Source organism: Ooceraea biroi, chromosome 8, assembly GCF_003672135.1.
Source record: "Ooceraea biroi isolate clonal line C1 chromosome 8, Obir_v5.4, whole genome shotgun sequence".
In the NCBI taxonomy this organism is placed as follows: domain Eukaryota; kingdom Metazoa; phylum Arthropoda; class Insecta; order Hymenoptera; family Formicidae; genus Ooceraea; species Ooceraea biroi.
In genome coordinates, this window is record NC_039513.1 from 11,761,755 (window position 1) to 11,785,219 (window position 23,465).

The 23,465-nt window shown below is 47.2% G+C and overlaps 1 protein-coding gene across 1 annotated transcript; it reads left to right on the plus strand.

The window, feature by feature from the left end:
- Positions 1–652: 652 nt before the first annotated feature.
- On the plus strand, positions 653–21,806 carry LOC105280754 (tyramine receptor 1). Its single transcript, XM_011341516.3, has 3 exons — positions 653–805; positions 10,364–10,523; positions 14,981–21,806. Exon 3 carries the CDS (start codon positions 14,998–15,000, stop codon positions 16,204–16,206), a length of 1,209 nt encoding a protein of 402 aa, XP_011339818.1. The 5' UTR covers positions 653–805; positions 10,364–10,523; positions 14,981–14,997; the 3' UTR covers positions 16,207–21,806.
- The last annotated feature ends 1,659 nt before the right edge of the window (positions 21,807–23,465 follow it).

Below are 23,465 nucleotides of genomic sequence, written 5' to 3' on the forward strand. Positions count from 1 at the left end.
CCTGACTGCGGGGGAGTTAAACCGCGGCGCAATACATCCGCGAACAAGAAGCGGGCTGCCAAAGGGAAAAATGTGATCGGACGACCGGGCGCGGGGTTAATGACATCCAACAAGAAGTTTCTGCAGTGATGGAATGATATCGGGCAATGAAAGAGCAGAGGAGGAAAAGAGAAAGAAGGAGAGAGAGAGAGAGAGAGAGAGAGAGAGAGAGAGAGAGAGAGGTGTCAAGCAGCAGAGGCGCGTATAGCGCATTTTACAAAATGCCTCTCCTTTTTTTCATCCCACTCTCGCGTGCAGCATCCCCTTCGACGTGCGCTGGTCTCTTTAACTATCTCGTTTTTACCCCATCCACCTCGAATCCCTCTCTTTCGGTCTCTCTCGCAGCCTCGCGAAGAGCAACAGAGAGCATCTCGTGTCCAACGGAGGCTTGCGCAGAGCGGCGGAGCGCTCAAACGAGGGGAGCAGTACCGGGCGGTAGCGGCATCGTCAGTCGTCGACGAGGGTGCGTGGGAGAGCTGCGACGAGAGGGAGAAGGATCGAGGGTGGCTGCAGGTGGCGGATGAGAGCGAGAGGGAGAGATCGCGCGCGCGGCGACCAATTCGAGAAAGAAAGGAAGGCGCGACGACGAGCGGAGCGGCGCGGCGCGAGAGACGGAAGGGTGGCGGAGAGAGCGAGCGCGTCCACGTCTTTTCGACGTCGACGCAACCGGGTTGGCGCAGAATAGCTGCTCAGTGCTCGTCGAACGGCGCCGCGCTGCGACGGGATCATGCCGCCGCGCCCTGCGCCACCGATCGACCGATCTCAGGTACGCGAGAGAGGATTATCGTCGGCGAAAAACGTCGCTCGAGCGAAGGGGCTTCCTCGCAGCATCCGTCCCAGGGTGGCGGGACCACCGAGGACTCGGCGCGAGCCGCGCGAGCTCGCGCGGAGGACGTGCGTTCCGCGATGGAGAACCCGAGTCTCACGCGCGATCGCGGGTGCATTCGCGAGAGAGTATTACGTGAAGCAAGAGCGGTCCTTGGTCTCTTGGTGGAGGTTCTACCTTTGGTGCTTCCGTCGTCGTGTGTGCACCGGTGGTCGCAATTTTTCGGATTCGCGGCGAGGGTGACCGTGAGAGAGCGCGAGCAACGAGCGAACGGTCCACCGCCACTGTCTGTGATGCGGTTCTACGAGGGTCACGAAGTGTCTCGACCGATTCCCTGCTATCAGGATCGCCGATATTGTTCACGATCGATCACGCGACCGGGATGTTTGCGTCCGGGAGTAGATCAATTAGTGTATCAGATCAGATAATGTATCACGGACGGACGGTATTCCTGCGAGTTTCACGACTTTTGTCGCGGAACTTGCCTCCAATCCGTTCATCCGTAATACGAAAAGTTACCGCGAGGTAGGTAGACGGAGTAGGTAGGAAAGCAGGCAGACAGGTAGGTAGGTAAGGTACACCAGGGTAAAGGAATCCTCATCCATCTATGATATGTCCCATTATTTCCCGAGGGATGCCGTCGATCCCGCCGACGGCAATCCATGCTCGAAGGGCGACTCCGAGTGACGTTACAAATTGCTTGTTGCCAGAGATCGTCCGTGACTTGCTCCTGGTAGAGGATTGTGGATCGGTCGCGGGACCGATCCGCCATTAACTATGCTCATTCATAATACAAGTTCCTCCCGCGATGATGTCCAGAGAACCCATATTTTTAGCAGGACTGCTATAACTGTCCTCATATTCGATCCATCTGATGCTTCCATCAGTATCTATCCTGCTGATGGCTCCTGATAGATATCGTCTTCTCGAGCCAATCGAATGTGGGATAACTCATCGTTTGCTGGTAGGTTTACGAGTTCTTCTAGGATCCACGAGATTGAATCGAGTTCTCCCCGTGGATCCATCTCACCCTATCGCGATCGTCGAAACGGCCGGTTGATTCGGCGGATGTTAAGGGGATGCGCGTGTTTCAAGCGTACGCTCGGGACGACGAGCGTTACGCGTCTCGTGAGAGCTTTTATGGAACGGTTATATAGTATATACGTCGAAGATGCTCCTCGGCGGAGATGTAGTTAAAGCTTATCCTCGGTTAGACGTCGCTTTTCTCCGTGAAATCCCCTTTTGACTCGTTGACGTTGTTTAAATATTTTTTCAATTTGCTCTCTCTGCTAGAAAAGATAGCGTCATGGGAGTACGCGCCATGATGAATTATTGCGTTAACGCAAGAGCTTGACGTAAAACTTGCCATAAACAGCAGGATCGGCCGTTGTACAATTTATTGATCAAATATATTTGTATCACTTTGTCCCTATTTACATGCAAAATGTTCATTGACGCGCGGCTCGCTCTGGAACCTTGAGAGATATATTTAATTGTACAGCGAAATTTCTTCTCAGTTTTAATCAATTTAATCAGTAATGTTTTTTCTTTGATTCCTCTCAAAGAGCATTTATATAATTATATGATAGTTGACTTTTATCAATAGAATATCGCTGAAACGGCACACATTTTATAAAAGCACTTTAATCTCTGCAGGTGACTGCAATGTAAAACTGTTTTGTAACTGAGAAAATTCTATTCAAATAAATTACAAGATTTATTTCAAACACATAGTGGAAATGCGTTCACATATCCGATAATAAATTCAGTAATAAATTTGTCGCGAAACTCCAATTCCAACATTCGATGTGTCATTTATGTTATTCGCATTTATATTAATTTCGTTCTGTATCATCATATTTTACCGAATAAATTATTAACGAGAATCGTGTATCGTACAACAGACGATCCAAAAAACACAAAATCCGATTTCTTCGGACTCTTCAGGAAAGGACATCTGCTCGTTCATCCCGCGCGCTACCTTGTACTCCACTCGCATCTCCTTGCAAGGTATCAAACCAGAAACGTCTTGATTAAACAGCAAGCGAATGTTACAGCTGCCCACAGATACTCGCGTAGGCGATGTGCATGTGCATGAACGCGCGTTACACGCGCGCGTGTCACAGTTAAATCGCCTTAATCCGTGCAGATCTGTTAATGCGCGCGAAGATCAGGAATATCCGTTCTGCAATAATGATATATGGCCTGTAATTCGATTGCGACAGTTCTTCGGGTCCATTACAATGGGGCGCGCTCCATAGTGATGGAGATGCTCGTGCGCTCTGATACGTTAGTGAATTTTCGCCGCACAGGAAAGAGGCATAGGTTATTGATTATCGTGAATGGCTTTATAAATAACTGATCGTGTAGGAGCCAGAGACGGTAAATATCGCTTGGCTAGCCGTTCTTTAAAATCGCTACTGGTTGATTCTGATCACCGCATGGAGAATGCATCGACGCGCGATGCATCGATCGCGAGAGATCATCGTTACGTTCTGCTTACGTTTTTCTTCCCTTCCTTTTTTTCCTCAGTGAGATTGGAAAATTGTGCTAAAGATCACGCAAATCTGTTTTCAGTTGAAAACAAGTGAATTCGAAATCGATCTGGCGAAATCCGATTTTCGGTGAAATTCGGCGTGCGTGTGTAATCTTACAAAAAAAAGAAAAAAAAAAACGGCGATTAATTTACGATTTTTGTATTCGCACGGGAGGGTTCCACGCATGACCTGTTTCGGCACGCGTCGTTCGGTGCGCGGTGGAATAACTTGGTAAAATATGTTATAAATTCTCTTTTCTCTGTTCGGCTTTCATATATATTTTATATTAATCAACGACACCGCGCAATTTAATCTGGATGCGTTTCGCGTCAACGACGTGAAAGGTACCCTCGGCGAAAGTTTATTAAATTTTTTACCTATTCATTAACTTGCACGCATGAAAAAGGTGAAATTTGCCCGGGGCATTTGAGTCTCTCCGCTTAAGCATGCATACGAGTAACATTTTATAGAGAAGAATAAACAACTCATGGTTCTCCCCTTGGTTAAATTAACAGGACGCTGAATTCTTTAGAGATTTTCACGAAAAATTCTTTGGATCTCTTTTTTGCTATTCATGCTGCTGAGAGGATCGGATATCGTGATCGATCAGGGGATGTTCTTTCAAATTGCCGAAGGTACTGATGCGCGGTATATAGGACGACAGTAATAGATTGACCGGAAGCAAGTAGTCCATTGTACCCGTGTGGGTTCTCTTCTGTGTGAATAATCTGTGTAAGGTGCGAGTGCGAGACCGATTAATGTCGCTGATAAATAAGAAATTACTATATATATATATATGTAACATATATATGTAATACAATATATTGTACATGTCACGAGAGCTCGTTCATCATCAAATCTAACATAAGTGTCTTCTGCTGGGAACTAAAAGCTTATTCTACTCCATCATACGTTCTTTCGTTATTAGTGTTATTACTACTGGCGCCGATAAATTTTGTTGTTTCCATTAATATCACTCGGCTTGTACTTTGTCCGAGGGCCTAAAGGAAATTCACACGCGAGAAAATTCATGTACGATGCACAAAGGGGATCAATAAGTGCGCGGCGGTGTCCAGTACGTGATTCCGTGTGGACTGGAATTAAATAAAAAAGTGGGAAAAAGAAAAATCAGCCTTGCGAGACTTCCGCGACTGGGCAAGTTAAATGCAAGTCGCATCGGATCATCTATGCTCCCATTATTCGTCGCAAAATGGAAATGTCAAGGGCTACGTCCTTGTCCTAAAGAAATCTCTCGCGTTGGATTACGATTTCTTCTTCGCGCACGGATTTCTCATCATCGAGATATTAGAGAGAGCGAGTCTAATTTTAATATCGCCACGTGTTGACAATAACATCACCCACGTTACGCTTTAAATCGAGTCGTTTCACGCATCTGTATCCCGTGTACTCTCGAAATGATCGAGTTATCAATATGTAATTTCGTTATAAATACGACTAGCGCTCGATAAATGTCAGCGTATCATCCTTTTTTTTTATTAATTCTGCAATGGACGGTAATGAAGGAATATTGTAACAACGTTAACTCGATCGAAAAGCGCTAGTTGTAATATATGGTATGTAGTCTATTAACGTAATACATAATGCGTAAAGTACTGGATAATTATAAAATTAATTGCATACCCCCCCACGAGCGCCTCTCTCTTGCACGCTTTCATTTTCGGCTTCATTCCGATAATTCCGACACGAAGGAAAAAGATTTCTCGCAAATATAATTTTATCGGGAAATATTGCGGCGTCGAGGGGCGCAAATTCTTGACCGAGATGGAACTCGGGAGATCGGACAACAAGAGTGTATAGCTGCATCTCTCGCCAAGCAGCTTCATTTGGTCAATTACAATTTCACTGATCGCATATAAGCGTTCGACTTTGCTCGCGCAAACAGTTTGCTGATATGTAGAACTTCTTCTCGACAGGCAAAAATTAAATTCCCAATAAATATCGACGAGCGACGTGTGTAATTAATGTAATTGTCGCTTGGCCCATTTTATCACCGCTCTGGGTTCCAGCTGTGTCTTTTGCCCACACATATTACACGCGCACAGTAAAGTGCTCGAAGTTTCTTATGTGTAATGAGGGATCTTTGAAAGAAGAACTGTGTGTGTGTTGTTATATCGAGTATTTGTCACTCGACTCTTTATATATACTCCATGTCCATGTCACTCGAACCTTCGGCTTATCCATTGCGGTAATGGACCTCGAATTGGTCTTTGACAGGACACTTTGCGATACTTCGGTCTCGTCAGCAAAGGCACCCTAACTGTTCGTTTAATTTGTACACGCACTTCCGCTCCACCTCCGCGTGCGATCAGCTTTCAGCTGTTGTCATTTCGACGTGACAACGAAACGGGATCCTTCGGATGCGCGAAAGTTTGAGCGCGTTCAAAGAGCAAAGGAAAAAGACGAGAGAATGTTTGCGTAACGCGTATCAGGATAGCCGATTAAACTCGGACAAAAGAGTAATGAAGCAGATAATGCAGGCGTTTCCGCTAGATTGCCCATAAAGCGCGTATCACCGAAAGTTGCGCGCAATTTATCGGCAAATCCATAAACCGTGGAAACTGTTTAGTTTGTCCCGGCGACAACTGTACCTTCGCCGTTGAAAACGTTGAACACGATGGCTCGGTCGCGCCTCTTTACTGTTATACAACCCTGTAAATTTTGTTGAAATTCATGTGACTTCGATGCGCCAGCTAATTAATATGAGTGGGGTCGATTACGAACTTAGCATTATTCGTTAATTAATTAACATACGATCTCTCTGTAAATAATTTGCATGGACGTGTATTAAATTGAGGGAAACCCGTCCAACCGACGGAGAGCAACAGCTATCGTGGTAGCTATCGCGCTTTCGCAATTTGGTGTTTAGTACCGCGTTGTAATGAGACATATATATCATGGCTGCAACAATCATCCCCCGCGGCCATCATCACGGTCGGCAAATGACGCGTAAATCCACCGAGCCTGGCCGTCCTGGCCCACGTGAACGAAGTTACGCGCGATTAGCTGAAAGATGATACAAGCCACGCCATGTTTGCGGTTCATCTGCACGGTTGTTACGAGTTCTCGTGGTCAACGTGTGTCGTCTATGCTATGCGGACATGCTTTCATGGACGTTGTCAGTATGCAAAAGAGGAACGATAGCAGCAGGCAGATACGAGGGGCCATAAAGGTGCGGAGAAGTTGGCGGAATGCGTACACGAGTCGTGACGCACTCCTTTATCGCCGTACGAAAGCGATAAAACCGAGAGAAAGATAAAGAGGGTTTTATAACTGAGTGGTCCATCAGTGCGAGAGTTTCCGGTGTTCATCTCGCCGATCGTCCTCTTCTCGCGAAGTGAACGCTGCAGAGTCTGCGCTACTTGCGAGGACATGCGGTTTATTTAAACTGATAAAACCATCTCTCATTAATAGTAAGACAAAGCTATGCAACGTGTTTTCTGACATACGATTTCTCTCTCTCTCTCTCTCTTTCTTTCTCTGGCTTTCTTCCTCTAGAAAAGTTAGTTTTCATCACATAAATTCTCATGTACTTCACTCTCGCATTAATGCTTCGTATATTTTTAAAACCCATCACGTTCAATCGCGCGTGTTCAAGCTTCCTCGTATCCCGGCGAGGATGGCTAAGTGGACTTGGTTCGGCGGAGGTAACTTGCACGGCAACTTTAAACAGCCCCACAAAGGATGGGAATCTTGAAGATCAGGATAGTTTCGAACTGTGCAACAATAGTCGAGCTGTTCGCGCATCGACGCGCCGGAATTATTAGGGTAACTTGCGCTATCGGATAGAGGCGGAGAATTGCGAATAACTCTGCCGACGACGCGTGCGAGTTATTTATACATTTATATATGCCGAGTTTTCCGGCGGCATTTTTGCGGTGAAGGTTTTGGTAACCCGCACAACATACTTTCGACTGACGGATATGTAAATTAGCGTCACGCTCGGCGCACAAAAATGCACTTTTCCGAAAGCCACTTTCAACATTACGCGTGTGTTTATTACAATTAAAGTCGACGAAGTTATGCACACAAAGTGAAATTTGCTGCGGCAACGAGAAAAGCAGGATATACGCGGGAATGGCGTTCCCTTATCTCCAGGCCGTTTAATTCGACCCAGGTCCGTAAACGGAATTTAAATTTATGAAAACTGTGAGGTTCTCTTAGGTAGCTGCTTATGCCGGCTACACGTAGCCTTTGTGTGGAGAAGATAGATCGGCGAAATAAGCTCCCCTGGAGCTGAACAGCAATTTCCCTGCGAGAAGAATCCATCAGCGAAATCCGGCAACGGAAATGCATGATACGGCGGTTATATGCGGCACGTTGAATATCTCGTCCGGGATGGTTTTTCCTTTTTCCCATGTGAAACTCGTTTCGTGGAATGCAAAGTACGTCCAGCAACACGTGTACGATGGTTACATGGTAAAATTCCCAGATACGTCTCTCTGCAAGGTTGATTTATATGGCTGAACACGGTCTGCCTCTTACGTTAGCTGAATTAATTCAAGGAAAATTGTGGAACGCGAAGCACTGTGATGAAACGTGCTTCACGTAGTACCGACAGAAGACGGAGGATCAAATTTGTGCAATATTGTCTGGTCATTGTATTGTACGCGCGACGGTTGTTGACTAAAGAGGTGATTAATACGTAACTTATCAGACTATGATTAAAGCAGCGCGCTTAAAGTAAAGTGCTAAGTAAAGCGATTAGAATATCTAGTACTTGACGAATTGCATGCAGGATCCATGGAGGATGGAGGATGGAGAAGTAATTAGCGTTCCGAGCGATCCGCATAATGTCCACCATAACGTTAAACGGAGCGTCGTAATTTCCTTACGCGGAATTCCCACGTTTTCCGCGCGTTTCCCGTATTTAGCCGGAAAAAAACGTATGCATCGCGTATTACTTTATTTGCAGTGATTTGCAGAAGACGATTATCCCATAAGGCTCCCAGCATCGTAAATTCTGGTCAGGTCAATCCTCGCCAGTCTGCGATCTCTTGTGTATATTTACGAGCGAATTCGATTGAGAAATGAGTCCCTCGGGAATCGATATGTCAGTCCGACGGTAGTCAGCTCGGGGGATGTTGCTGGAATAGTAATGAGATAGGAATTTACGGCGGGAATGCAGACGTACATTTTTAAAAAATCACCTTTCGCGCACCCTTTCGCAAGATGTTAGTTCTCTCTCTCTTTCTTTTTTTCCTATTCTTCCTTTCTTCGTTATATCTGATTAATATTTCTGCTTACTCTCGGTGCTCTTCATCTCTTTAGCTTTCTCCCCAGGTCTATGTCTTTCCGCGTCTGAGAGATTTTTCTTTTTTCGAGTAAAGCGATGTAATGCCTCTTGCCGAGGAGAAAGTAGAAAATGCGCATAAATTAAATTGAAATCTTGATCCTCGTTCGAAGGGCAGAACTTACCATTGAGTAATACTCTGCACATTATATTTCACCCCTCGGCCGTACGGTTCTCCCGGAGAAGAGATTTGACATCTCTCCTGCTTTGTCGAGTTTCAGCATCGAAATTTCATTCCGCAATAGAAGCTTGGTAGTGACAGTGCCATCCCGCGTCTCGCGATTTAAATCTCCCCTTTGTTTTCTCGGTCCTCATGCGTGCAGACGTTCCCTCCCCTTTTCGGAAATCGAACATTTTCCAAAGTGGAAGTTTGCCCGGGACGGAACACGCGCAGCGTGCCGCAACGTCGATTTAACCCCTTGCCTGCTAACGGCGACTATTGTCATTCGCAGAAAGGTTTTCCCCGTGTACCGTCTATATAGTTCCGCAAATCGCAACGACTTCTCTCCGATAATGTCGCGCGGTATGATAGAAACGCTCGCGTTTGCGTTGTTACTTTAATGGAAAACCAAGAATATGTTACGCGATGCGGAGAGAATTTGCTCTCCCTAATCTCTGCTGGCATTTGCTGGCAAGTTGCAGCACCGTGAATGTCAGCGTAAAGGCCAACTTAGTACGCTGACTCAGTTGCGATGACGTAATTCTCGAATTCTCGCTTGTCCTGAACGCGGGTCCCGAACCGAAGGAAAAACCTCTCATCACATTTATCACATGATTACCACTTGCGTAACGTAACGTGCAAGCCGCTAAATAAGCGAATAACTTTTTAGCGCGAAAAAACGCGCCGGTAAATCCCCGAATAATGGTCGCGTCGCAATTCGGAGTTAAGGGACTCGAGACTCTATTTTTACGCTGCTCGTTCGTTGCTCCGCACAATATCGTTTCCTCCACTTAATTTATGAGATACTCGAATCCTCCAGCTTGAGGCTCTCCGCCTACATTTTACAACGGCGAACATGCACGCGAACGATTTTACTGCTCGCAGCTTCCGTCGCCGGAAGTTTTATCGCACTCCCCGTGGAATTTGCAAAACAGTACACCTTTCTCTCCCGGAATATGATCAGCCTGGCTATTTGTCGCGATATAAGTCTGCCGCTGCGGTGCGTCGTAACTGCGTGTCGCGTGTGGATGGACCCGAACTTCGTGCACATTTTTCCAGAACTGGGTTAAACCGCGAAATAAATCGTCCCCTTACCATGTATACGAAATCCTCGCCATCCATCGGGAAAAAAGATCGGGCAAACTTTTCGATGCGGCGATGCTGCCCGCGGCGTATATTTACACGTTTTACCGCGACGCGAGGGAGGCTAACTTCGTTTCTACTTGTCACTCGCACACAAATGCCGACAGTGACAGCGCAAAAAAATTAATAATCGACGTCCGACCTGATAAAATGATGGAAAGTGACGCAAATTGAAATTACCGCTCGAACGCTTCACTCAGTTCCTGATTAGCGAGGGAAAAGAAGGAGGCCCTTTGTTCGTTGTCTCCGGAACGGAGCACCGAGCTTTTCAATGAAAATTCCGCTTCCCCAACGAATTCACGGGGGTAGTTTCGCATTATTGTGACGACTGAACTTTCCCGTTGCAGGTGGTGTAATCCGTGGGAACCGATGACCGACTCGACCCGCGATCCTTGCTGAAATCAGCCGATCGATCGTCGATCAAGATCGGGATCAAGATGTGACGCGCAATGCACCGTGGACGGTCTCTCGCGCGAAAGACCGGAAACGCGTAGCGTTGGACTGACAGTAAGTTTGATGGCTCACACTTCCGGCGAGATTGCGCGAAAGAGTACAACCGGAAAGATGGGAGGTACGGCGCGATGAGCGACTCGCGGGCAGAATTTAACGCGACGACGACTTCGCCGAGCGGAAATCCAATTATTTTCGAGTATTTTCTTCCGGGACGGAAGACGGAAACTTTCTTTCGGTGTTCCTGGCTTACTTCGAAAGTGCGCCTGAATTTAGTTTACAGCGAGAGTAACTTGCGCTGATTTCGTCGCATCGCGATCGTTCGATCAAGCTCTACTTTGTCCACGTTGATGATAGTTCCTTGTTTTCGCTTCGCGTGATTTGGACCGGCCACGCACTTGAATCTGTGAATTTGCTGTCGCATTAATTGACGAGTCACGTGTACACGATCGAGAGTAAAAAGATGAGTTAATCGGCACGTCAAAGTTACGCAATTCTTTTTAACGACGATGGTGATTTGAAAGCTGTGACCTCGTTTGCGATTAAAGCCAGGATGCGCTCCGAATATTCGACAAGTGCCCTTTCACGTTCATGCCAATTGCGCCCCATCGATCGGCATCGAGAGACGGGGGCATGCCATTCCGCGGTTAATGCTCTACGCTCGAAACATTACGAGTTAGCGTCCGATCTACTAACGAAGTGAATGACGCACGTCGCGTATAATTCTGACGCTATCATCTGTCCGCTGTCGTTGAAATTCACGAAACTCGAACGTCTTTCGTCGTTACACGCCTCGCCGTCCGCATTCCGAGCGCGAAGGCATTACGATTGCATTAGTAATCAAGATAAGAGAAAAGCGGATTTCATCGCGAACAACATTACGGTAGTTTCAAAGAAAATGTAGCGCGAGCGGGGAAGCTGTGTTTCACGTTGAATGCTTAAACTCCTGAATGCTCTCCGAAATGCGTGGCTTGTATTTTCGGGTCCTTGAGTTTCTCGTTTGAAACTGTAACGAGAGATCGGGGAAGTCGAGAAGAGACAATTTGTTTAATCCCGGCAAATTACACTGTGCGATTCCGCGATGGGATTATCAATAGAGAACCAAACAACGATACAACAATAGAATAGTAGAATGTTATTCAAACTGGACCGTGCAACTGGTATCGATCGTACTTCCTGTTCTAATCGGAACTCGGAAACAACTATGAGTTGCCGCACTTTAATTAGGATGCTGCAATTATAAGCTTAAGCAAACCGCGATGAAGTTACAGAACAATAGACAGATTAAGCCAATCGGATGTCCCATCAGAAGATGCGACATCATGCATCGAAGAAAGCTGAAAGACATAAAACGATCGTGCGGCTGAAAATGTCGCTCTCGTAGAATACTCGCATAAGAATGCATTCCGGCATCATCACATAATCGACTGAAAAATATGACAAAAGCGTGTATGATCGCAACTCGAGGGGGTGCAAGATCGTCGCGGGCCTTCCGATGCCGTGGCACGTATGCAAAAGCTCATAGAGACGCCGTCGCACGTAACGCTATATACACTATCACCATATCACACTATACGGCACGTAAAACGGAATTTATCGATCGCGCACGAATTGATCTCACGTGACGCGATGCCGACGAAAAATATGCAAGCCCGTTCACAATCCACGCCTCACGGGATTTTAAGGGCAGCTAGTCGTCGTGCAAGCTGGGGCGGACGCGATGTGGAGGGGTTGAGGCATCCTAAAAATTTCGTTTACCCGTGAAACGCGTTCGCGTGTGGCTCGCACCACGTTCCCCGGAAAATTCATACGACGGCCGTAAACAATTTTATTCATCATGGCAATCGTTTGCAATTTGGTTGGCCCGGTGCGTATCAACTCCTTTGTCGAGGGAATGATAATCAAATTGTTTACGGCTGCGAACGGCCGTTAATACCGCTCGAAATTTCGCACGGAATTTGCCCGGTTTTAAAAGCGCGGGACTTGTGACGCGCAATCGGCCGCATTTTATCGGTGGATTGTCACGGTGCACGTGATACAACGGGTCGATGCTGTCTGCAAAATCTCCTCCCCGGCTTCGTGCATTCGCCGAAGTCGCGTGATTAGCAAGTTTTGCATATTAACATCGCAAGTTTCAATGTTATTGTTGGAGTGATTTCTTGTTAGCTCGGGCGAGCGATTGCATGCGCGAGAGGTGAATTCGTTATTGATAATGTCTTCACTCGGAATTAGATGATCACTGGGATCGTTGCAATGTGACGGGGACAAGTTGGAGGGCGCGATATCGTGCCTCTCACGTCTCTTCCTTCAGCAAACAGGACGAATTTCGAGATGGAGAGCACTTTACGCGTGTTACAGCGCTCGATTGGCGGCTGAATCGGATGAGCGCGCAAAGCCAATCTCTAACGACGTTACGCGTTATGAAAGTTCCGCGATTCATTTAATCAAATGCGGCTTGATACGGCACTTTGGCAGGGCTCGAAAGTCAGGCTAATTCGCCAGTTGACCTTCGAGGATTTGAACGATGATCTCACCGTGATTTTCCCAGTGATTAAAATCTCTCGCTGCAATTCTCTTTCTTTCTTTTTCATCTCTTCGATACAGCCGTACGGGCTGCTGATCCGCTGGAGTGGTTATTAAAACGCCCGCGCGCCACCCTGAAAAATATCCCCCTTGGCGTGCACTTTCGGTCCCCCTTTCAGAATTAAGTGAATCAATATTTGTCCGACAAGCAAGCATGTGTAATAATGAAATTTGACAGTTCCCTCGCGCTTCGAATTAGTCGGGCGCGGAAAGGTTGAGGACGAAAGAGGGCGAAAGAGCGGCCGGGAGCGAGAGGGTGGAACCCCGGCTGCGGGGCTACCGGGATGATGAAGTACCTGGGACGGTTTTGACACGACGAGCGGTAAACAAAACGTAGTTACTCGGCGGAGCGATGTTCCCGCGGATTTTCAAGTGCGGTAATTGCGCGAAAGTGAGAGAACGAGCGTTGGGAAGCGTTGTTCCGCGCCTCGCGATCGTTATTCCTTCGTCGGGGAAAAGCTTGGCTTTCAGATTCTTCCCGGACGAGACGAGTTTCCTCGGACGATTTTATGGGGGATTTTGTAGGATACACGCGATATCGAAAAGGCGTCCTTAACGATTTATAGAAAGATCCTCGCGTGTATGGGATCGTGCTTTATCGCCTCGCCGCTCGCGCTCGTCGTTGTCCGTTTCTTCGGCAGGATCTATGGCGTATCGTTAAACCCTATATTTCCATCGACGACGTTTCCCCAAGAGCTCAGAGAGCGTGACAAAGCCTCGGCGCTCGATGCACACTCCGAGCACGAGAATGGAAACAGTCTCCGCGCTTTGAAACCCTTCGCAAGCTCTCTCGTGCAGAAAATAACACCCTCCGCATGTAGAAACCGAACGTGCGCCGCAATCTGCGACCCGATAATTTTTAATGCAGAGGAAAAACTTCACCGCGAAGTGCTCGCGATCTCGCGATCAGCATGATCGACATTTATAGTTCTATCTATCTTCTATTCATCAGTTTTCACCACCTGGTCTATCTGCATGAATATGCAGATGGGAGATCATTTAACATTTTAACCGCGGGGAATTTATATGCAGGTAGCGTAAACGTTGTCATGTCTCTGATAAAAGATACAGGTTTAAATGAGCTGCGCGGAAAATCCTCGCAGAGATTCTATTACCTACATTAACTCGTTCATGAAAATTTCATTAGTTAATTGTCCACGAAAATGGAAATTTCATCCGCGTTAATAAACAAAGTGCACGGACCGACACTTGAAACGTGGCTTTTTTCAGTTGAGAAAGATTTTATCAATTTTTAATTTTAGATTGGGAGAGGTAGTGCTCTCACAATTATTAATCACCACCGATTGCTTTTTCTGCGAGGGGGAAGGGAATAACTTTGTTGCACGTGTGATCTCGATGACGGAGAGAGAAACCGCGATCTTTTCCTTCATGTGTGCACACCCGCATACGAGTGTGTTTATCTAGCGGTCCAATACGATCCAACTAAACCAAAGTCCTGAATCAACGTTATCGGGGGACTGCGACGGCGAAAAGTTTGCTTGAAAGAAGTGAATTGAGTTGGCAAATACGTTTCCACCACCGTGTAATTCTCTCGCGCGGAAGGAGTGGGCTCGCCTTAATTTTCACTCACGATTTCGATATTTCAGCGTTTAGTATTATCCGCAATTGTATTACCTAGAATATTCATTAAACGCGACTGTGCTTTCACGAGGAATGCACATACTTCGTATCGAGCGCTGTTTAAACGTCATTCAAATTGTACAAACGATTTCGAAGCCAGATTGATTTTTGCATATTTCAACCGATTCCGTCGCTCTGTAATATGAAAAGGGAGGGTGAGAGCGCTCTACCCGATGACGTCGATCGAAACGAGGACAGAGCGTGGGAGACGGAACGGGAAAGAAAGAACCACACCGACAAAGGATCTACTTACCCCATATTCGTGCAATAACAAACGACCTGGCTTGCAGGGGGCACCCTGGACGACATGAACTCAAGCGGCGAGTCTGGTGGAACGATGTCGGAGGACTACGAGGTGGGCTGCAGCGTTCCCGAGGAGGAGACCGGCTCGAACCTGCCAATCTGGGAGGCGGTGGCGGCCACGCTCACCCTGGGCTTCCTCGTGCTGGCGACGATATTCGGCAACGTGTTGGTGATCCTGAGTGTGTTCACGTATCGGCCGCTGCGTATCGTCCAGAACTTCTTCATCGTCTCATTGGCGGTGGCCGATCTCGCGGTGGCGATCCTCGTGATGCCGTTCAATGTGGCGTACCTGGTGCTGGGCAAGTGGACCTTCGGCATCCACCTGTGCAAGTTGTGGCTGACGTGTGACGTTCTCTGCTGCACCGCCAGCATCCTCAATCTCTGCGCCATCGCGCTCGACCGCTACTGGGCCATTACCGATCCCATCAATTACGCCCAGAAGCGCACAGTGAAGCGTGTGCTGGCGACGATCGCCGGCGTGTGGATCCTCTCGGGTGCGATCAGCTCGCCGCCGTTGGCCGGTTGGAACGACTGGCCAGAAGTGCTGGAACCTGGCACGCCCTGCCAGCTCACCAGGCGCCAGGGATACGTCATATATTCGTCGCTGGGCTCGTTCTTCATACCGTTGTTGCTGATGAGCCTGGTCTACCTGGAGATCTTCCTGGCGACACGCAGACGACTGCGGGAACGGGCTCGGCAAAGTAGACTGGGCCCGGTGCAGTCCACCAGGCACCGCGAGACCGACGACGCCGAGGAATCGGTCAGCTCGGAGACGAATCACAACGAGCGCTCGACGCCACGTCTGCAGGCGAAGCCGTCGCTGATCGTCGACGACGAGGCAACGGAGGTGACGATAGGCGGTGACGGTAGGACCAGTACGTCCACCAGACGTGGTGCTGGCATCGACCCCGCCGCCGTCACTTCCGCCACCGTGTACCAGTTTATCGAGGAGCGACAGCGGATCTCGTTGTCCAAGGAGAGGCGCGCGGCGAGGACTCTGGGTGTCATCATGGGGGTCTTTGTCGTCTGCTGGCTGCCGTTCTTCCTCATGTACGTCATCGTGCCGTTCTGCCCGGCCTGCTGCCCGTCGGACCGGATGGTGTACTTCATCACCTGGCTCGGTTACGTCAACAGCGCTCTCAACCCCCTCATCTACACGATCTTCAATCTCGATTACAGAAGGGCGTTCAGGCGGCTGTTGCGAATCCGCTGAGCTCCTCGCAGAGCCGCGCTCCTCAGCTCCTCCGTGGTCTGCTTTGAGGAGGATTCCTTTTCAGACGGTGAAGATTCTCAGCGAGCTGACAGCACGCGGAACGGGGACTCCTGTCGCCGGCTCCGTCATCGTGACTTCTATACTCGCGGGATTTCCGTCTCGCTAGCCAACGGGAGTCGTTAAGTAGTAAGTTCTTCGTCCAGGGAAAAGCGCGTTGCTCGTCGTATTACCGCGACAGCCGCGGTACGTCGCAATTAACGGGAATTTAGACGCCTCGCTTATCCCCGATCACTTATTCGCACGCAGCTCATTACGTTACGCGACGAAACCTTAACGAAGTCTGCACAAAGATGACGACGACGAGAGAGAGCAAGTTACGAAACGAGAACCCGGCGCGAGTAAGTTACTACCATTTACTAGATTGTAAATTGCTGGGATTATTATCGTTTTGCGACGAGCTGCAAAAGTCGGGTCGCTGGCAATTCATTCAGGACTACTAATTAAAGTAACGATCTAGCAAGTTACACGTATCCGATAAGCGACGATCAAGAGCACAGTCGTAATTTTCTATCCCAGGAAACTTGTAGCGACGCGACGCTGTACACGTCCCGAAAGGAGGAAACGCGTGTAAACTTCGTCATACGATCATTCCGACGTCGTGGTTGAAAATAGATAGTGGGTAGAAATTGAAGAAGTCTTGTCTGCGCGAAAACTGATGGTGAAGATCAATACTGCATTGTAAAAATCAAATCGTCACCAAGATCAGATCGACCAATAATTTCCGATTTAAATCAGAGATTTACAAAGTTTTCGGATTACGCGACTTTTCTCAAGTAAATTCTTTCTTTTGGTATGCGAACTAGAACATTATGAGAAAAGATTGCGAAAGTTTTCCGCAATTGGTACAACGGATTTCCATGACGCTGGAAGAGCCGAAAGAGTGATATGCACTTATCACCAGAATTTCTCCGAAAATTTATCAAGCATCTCGACAAGATGCCGAGGAGATGGATGCGGTTTCATTTGAGAGGTGTACGCAGTGCGCCGCAATCAAAATTGGCAGCCTGGCCGACGCTAATTCGCCCCTGAAAAGCTCTCGTGGGCGAAAGTTGAAAGGAAACTTTTCGCGAGCGTAATAAAGGAAATTATGCTCTCTGTGCTGGCCAATGCGACCATCTTCCTCGAATATTGAAACCTCTATCGGTTCCGCGTGAATCTTCTCTCTTCCGTGGCTCCGAAGAACAATCTAGCTGTTGGAGACGATGATTAATGATTGAGTTCACTTTCCGGTGAGCGCACAAATATGCAATCTATCATGATCAGCTCGCAACCAGATCCCAACAGAGGATCGAAGTCATCAGGGAGACGCGTGACGAGTCGATCGCGAAGCTACAGTTTCCACCTCGCGCGACAGTTTTGACGTTGTGCAACTTCAGTTTTCGTGCGAGTAACAAGGAAGAAGCGAAGGCGTCCCCGTGGAATGTCGACCGATTTGTCGTTCCAGCAGGGAGGAAACGAGAAAAGAAAAAGAAGAAGGGACGTGCCCTTCTCATCAATAAGAAAAACAATGGCGCTCACGCGCGCGTATTTTAAGTAGACCCGGTTAGGCAGACGCGTGTCTACCGATCCTTAACAATTGCAAGTACTATGGTTGTGAATAATTAATTATCGACTCATGAATCTCAGTCGCGGGGGCATGTAGCTAGTAAGGAGACGGGGTGTAAGAAGCGTGTGTCACTCGTCAGCACCCCGACAAAGTAGTCGTTACCCGAGGGGCGAGTGGACAGGCACACCACGTCACCAACACCGGCTCTCTTGTAAATTCCCTGCGGTTGCACGTCGCGCGTTGTATAAAGTCTTACACTTTAATCGCCAACCCGATGTATCCGCGTCGACACGCGATTTTACCGTTTCACGTACAACACACCACAAAGTGTCACGGAATCATCGCTATCCGTTTCGAGAACGGCTCTCCTAATTTATCCCGCGTAAACGGTTTCTCCCTCGGCTCTTAAAAGGACGGGGAAATCGCTCGTTGCAGTTCAACATCTGACGTTCTGATCGTGAGATACTCTTTGTTTCATCCGAATCTTAGCTGTAACGGAACGTGAGATCGCGTCAGTCACTTGCAGCCTGTTCGTGAAACGCTTCGTGAAACATTAAATTTTAGACGCGAGCTACAGTCGTCTGGCAAAATTTTTCTCCTCTGCGGGAGCAGCTGCTTGATCATCGCAACATCAGCCGGCGAGAATTGAGGAGCCGCTCTCGAATGAGATCTTCGGCGAAACTTTTCTCGCCATCGGGAGTCGTCTTCGAGGGAGTAAAACTCCGGACGAGCGAACACCCACTCTCGCATTAATAGAATACATATCGGTGGTTTCGAGATACCCTGTGGATAAAGACACATACACACACATGGATACACGTACATTTATACAACGCTCACACACGCGAAGTACTATTTATATGACCAGAATACAATTTAAAGTATCTCTAACGATAAAACGAGGGAACAGGCGGCGAGACATCGCCATCTCCTCGAGTGCCGCGCCAAACGACGGATTAAGACGACCGTTAGGGTAAAAAAAAGAGACGAGGAAAAAAGGGAAGTTAAGAGAAACCTATAGATAGAGAACGTGGTCGTGTGACCACCAGGTGTGTGTAAGCTCGACCTCGTCACCAGGGCACTCTATAATAAGGTTGTGATAAGGTTGTGAGAACACGTTCGTAGCCGTGCTACGAACGACATAAGATTTTTAATTATTAGGAGATACATTTTACTCGAGTTATACTCTTCGATGCAGCGTTGCCTCCTACCCAAGAGACAGAAAAAAAGAGAGAGAGGAAGAGAGAAAGTGGAAGAGAAAGGGAAAGAGCATAAGGGAACTGAAGGACAGAATACTATTACATGTGGCGATCGTTTTTAAACCGGTATCGAAATTCCATAACTCTCATAACTCCTGTCTTGTAAAACGCTACAGGTAGTTGCACGGTGCGGCTCGCGCCGGATTACGTCTTCTCCAAAGCTATCACGTAGATCCCATTTGCGTAAAACGCACGTAAAACACTTCGGTGTTTGTATTCGTGTGCTTTTTATTCGGTTGTAACTCGCGTGGCGGCTTCGAGAGAATCGCGTAAAACCTGGCACAGCCCGCTGAAAATTTGATATGTTCCTTTATGGGCTTCTTCATTCAAATCTAGATAGAGAGGAAGAGAGAAAGAGATTCAAATGTAAAAAAAATATTGAAATATAGTAATCCGCGATCAGCGAGGAGAGCCACCCGTAATTTTGGTGCTTCGATCACCTCATGCAAAATGCATCGACAAATTATCTCGATTTGTTCTCCGTCCGATATGGAGGCTCCATAATGGAGCGAACCTGATTTGCTCATTGTTTCAACTTGAAGAACGCGTTTCTCCGGTTCGCCGTTTCTCGCAAAGATGTTAACAAGTGCCAAAATAATGTTACACTCGTCGCACTTTACGTGAACCATGGAACTTGGAAAACTCGCTGCCCTTTCCCTTCGCGCTCTTTCCCTTGATCTCCGATCTTCTCGTGACGTTTCTCTCGCGTTGCCCCTCGTAAAAAAGATTCAGCGGCGTTCGAGCTCTTCGCGGTTGTCGACGTCTTGGGTAGGAATTTCAAATGCGTAGTTTATGATATTATATTATATATATTGTATATTATATCGCATTGCATTTTTTTTTAAATATAACACATACGTATCAAGAGCGTATCGGTTCTCGACGAGCGGTTCACGAATCGGCGCGCGGCTTGTTTTAATCATGTTCCCCGACTGCACCCGGTACTCGGGACTTCACTGTTTCCTTCCGTTCTGTTTGCTCTCTTCAATTCTTCAGGATTGTCTCGAGAATCATCTGCTACCATCGGACGGAATTTTAGACGCCGCGGAGCGATTCGTGACGCGCGAGAATCCCACATTGTGATCGAGCCTGGTCGCTCGATTATGAAAACAAGAGATGCAACAATAGATACGTATGATAAATAAAAAAGATATATATATATATATATATACACTCACACACATCTAGTTGATAAACCGATACTCCATTGGTTGTGATTTACAAGTATAGCAATACAGGTACTCGTTTCTGTGCGTGATAATGTATTGCTGGCGGAGCCACCCTCTTCCTGTTCAAGCTAATTATTTGCACACAAAAAACTAATTTTCTCGAGAAAATTCAGGTACAGGTTTAATTTCTACCTGCATGTAAGCAGGATTTCGCGATCTTGAAGCTTGCAACAATATTGATAGCTTAAATATTGGAAATTGTTTTCTCTTGCGACATAGAGGAGGAAATGGATTGGAATCTTCCACGATATGTCTCTTATGTACGAAGAGAATATACATACAGGTGCGTTTTATGACATACGATATTGCAGAAAAGGAAATCATAGTGTGAGTCAAGGGAAAACGCGATGCTGCGGGTATACGAAACGAAATATTTATAAATTCAAGCAGAAATAGGAAACAGATACCGGTTACGATATAACGTAGATTGCAAGTACCGAGAGACAAATAATACCCAGTTTTATGCAGCGTGACATTTCACAAAGTGCCGTTTCAAAAATACTGGAAAGCACCTAATAAAAATTTACACGAATAAAATCCATCATCACATCAATTCAGTCTAACAGACTTGCAATTATCATATTTCACATATCTGTGCTTTAAAGCGCGGACACGTGAAACATTATTAAATGTATTATCATATCAGAGCATGGAATCTGTCTGCATTCGTACCTCGGATACACTAATTTACAAAAAGAATCACATGTCTATAAATTTCCTTTGTTGTATTCAGCTTTTATGTGTGCAACCTTGGTTCAAAGTTTTTCCATCTCATTGTTGCTGCGACTAAATGGACGCAACGTTTATTTTTCATCTGATTTACAATCTGTATCACGAGAGGAAGAGAAGAGGGACGAAAAACAGACGACAAAATTTAGAAATACATTGCAAATTTCGTTGAAATAGTCACGAGTAAACTGACCGTGAGGGAGTGAAGAGCTCCGCCGGCATTTCAAAGCGCCGATCGAACGAGCGTTCATGTGAGCCTGCCGCTTGGATGTGTGCATGTAAAATCAATTAATGAACAAATCAGACATATTGATGTACGCGTATGCGTATGTACAGTAAAGTAAATGTGCGAGTGGTGAGTGTGTCGTGTCGATGGACGATTAGGTACCCGCGCCACGATGGAAGCGCAGCAACGTGAAAAATTTCCTTCGAGAGCAGCCCCGGCGGACAGGATCGTTTAGGGGATGCACAAACGTAGCTTTAACCGATTCCGTGACGGAATTCTTGCCGAAAAACCACCCTCGGCCCTACGTGCACACATGGGAAATTATTGTCGTTGCGCGCGAGCAATTCGAGCGAATTTCTTTTTCAAGTCCTTGTAGTCCTCTTGGTGCGTTTCCTGTTTTCTTTACTATCGAGAACGTGTCACAATTCCTGTATAGATGCGCGGCGTATGGTTAAACGTCACCGTTAATTTTAAAGAGATACTATGTGTGAGATGTGGATGTACGAGAATACTAATGGAATATTGAAAAATAAACGATGTTATATATACGATGTTATGGATTTTACGTAGTGCTCACCAGTTGAATCCCTGGCAGGTTCCGCGCGGCTGTTTATGCGGCTGAGTATTATAATGGTAGAAATAAAGGAGATGCAGGCACGCAGGAGATGAATACACCCACGTCTTGTGTAATTAACTGTTAATTTGCAAACTTTCATTCGCGATAATCTCGCGGTTTTATACGTATCACCGATAGCGGAGGTAATAAATAATAACAAATTACGCGATAATGAAGTTCTCTCCACATCGCGCGCGTGTATGCGTGTACGCGCAGCATTATGCAAATCCGGATGCTGGCTGTTCGGTGGTGCTTGGTTTTTTCTCGTCGTCTGCTCTCATAGACGCGAAGCACACGATGCGAACTACATTTTGTATGACGCATTGCACGCGACGCTGAGAACGCCAGCAAATCGTCTGCGCCACGTCTCGCAATTGCATTGTTACAAGCGCCAAGTGTTTCCCGCATTGTTCGTGTTACGTGGCAATTCTCTGCGTACAACCCGGCGGCCGGGACAACCCACATATTGCGGGAATAATGAAACATGCCGGCAGAGTATGATAGGCGCTTTTTGCAAAGCGTCTCTTGTCCGATCTGAAAAATTTAATTTACATACGCGTAGGGGTGCGTAAACCCGGCGCGGGATAATACAGGGCGGCCGCACGGAGTGCGAGCAAGGGGCGGCACTCAAGCGGGACGAAAGGGTGGTCACTTAATGTGGTTGAAAAATATTTTCCCGGGTTTTTGCGCGGGCGTGCGCCTCGCGCGAGCTCTGTGCTAATGCGTTCTCCGAATTCTTTCATCATTATTTACCGCACGTGGATTACATCGTGGGTTACAATGAAAAAATTCCGCTTTGAAGGATGGCCGGCGGTGAATCAGCGTAAATCCATCGCACGTGTGTGAAGCGTAAGTACTTGTATATTTCTTCGTTTCGCTCGATAATTTTCCCGCGGGCCATTTCTCTTTATTAGATACGTCGCCCGAATGTTACGGCGTGTCGGGACGTCCAACGGGGTGAAAAGGGATGGCTGGACGAAGGACGGGAGCGTTGAGGGTGTATCGTAACCGTAAATTCCAGTAAGATATAAGGGTCAACTGAAGATATATCGACAGATCGCGATATAGCAGTTTGCATACAGAAAGTTCGAGCATTTCCACCGGAAGAGCGGATAGTAAAACCACCCCCTTGTATCACTTGCGTTCTCGAGGGTTGATGATGATATCCGCGCGCGGAAACACGTGCGCTCGTAAAATTACCCGGCAATCTAACTTGTTTCATCAGCAGGGAAGGTCTGGAGCGAATAAACGTCAACGTGGAGACAGAATTGACGTCGCGATGATGATCTCACGGCGGATCCGAGAAGGCGGAGCATCTGGCGAAACGCCGACTCGGGACACCGAGGCTTATATTATAAGAATCCACGAAGAATTTTGCAATTAAATAAGGCATGCCTCCGCGGACGATGCACGAGCGCATTAATGCCTCTCGTGAAACGTTCATTTCCAGACTCCGCAGACACGCGAACTCAGTATGCAAATCGATGTTAACCCCGGGCACTTTCCGTCAGCTCTCTAACTGTTTCTTTGCGCAATCACGCGCAGCGCGCAGTTTCCGCGTCGAAATGATTCACGAAGTGACACGGAAAGTGGA

Coding starts and splice junctions, on each gene's coding strand:
- LOC105280754 (XM_011341516.3), top strand. CDS start 14,998: ATGAACTCAAGCGGCGAGTCTGGTGGAACGATGTCGGAGGACTACGAG.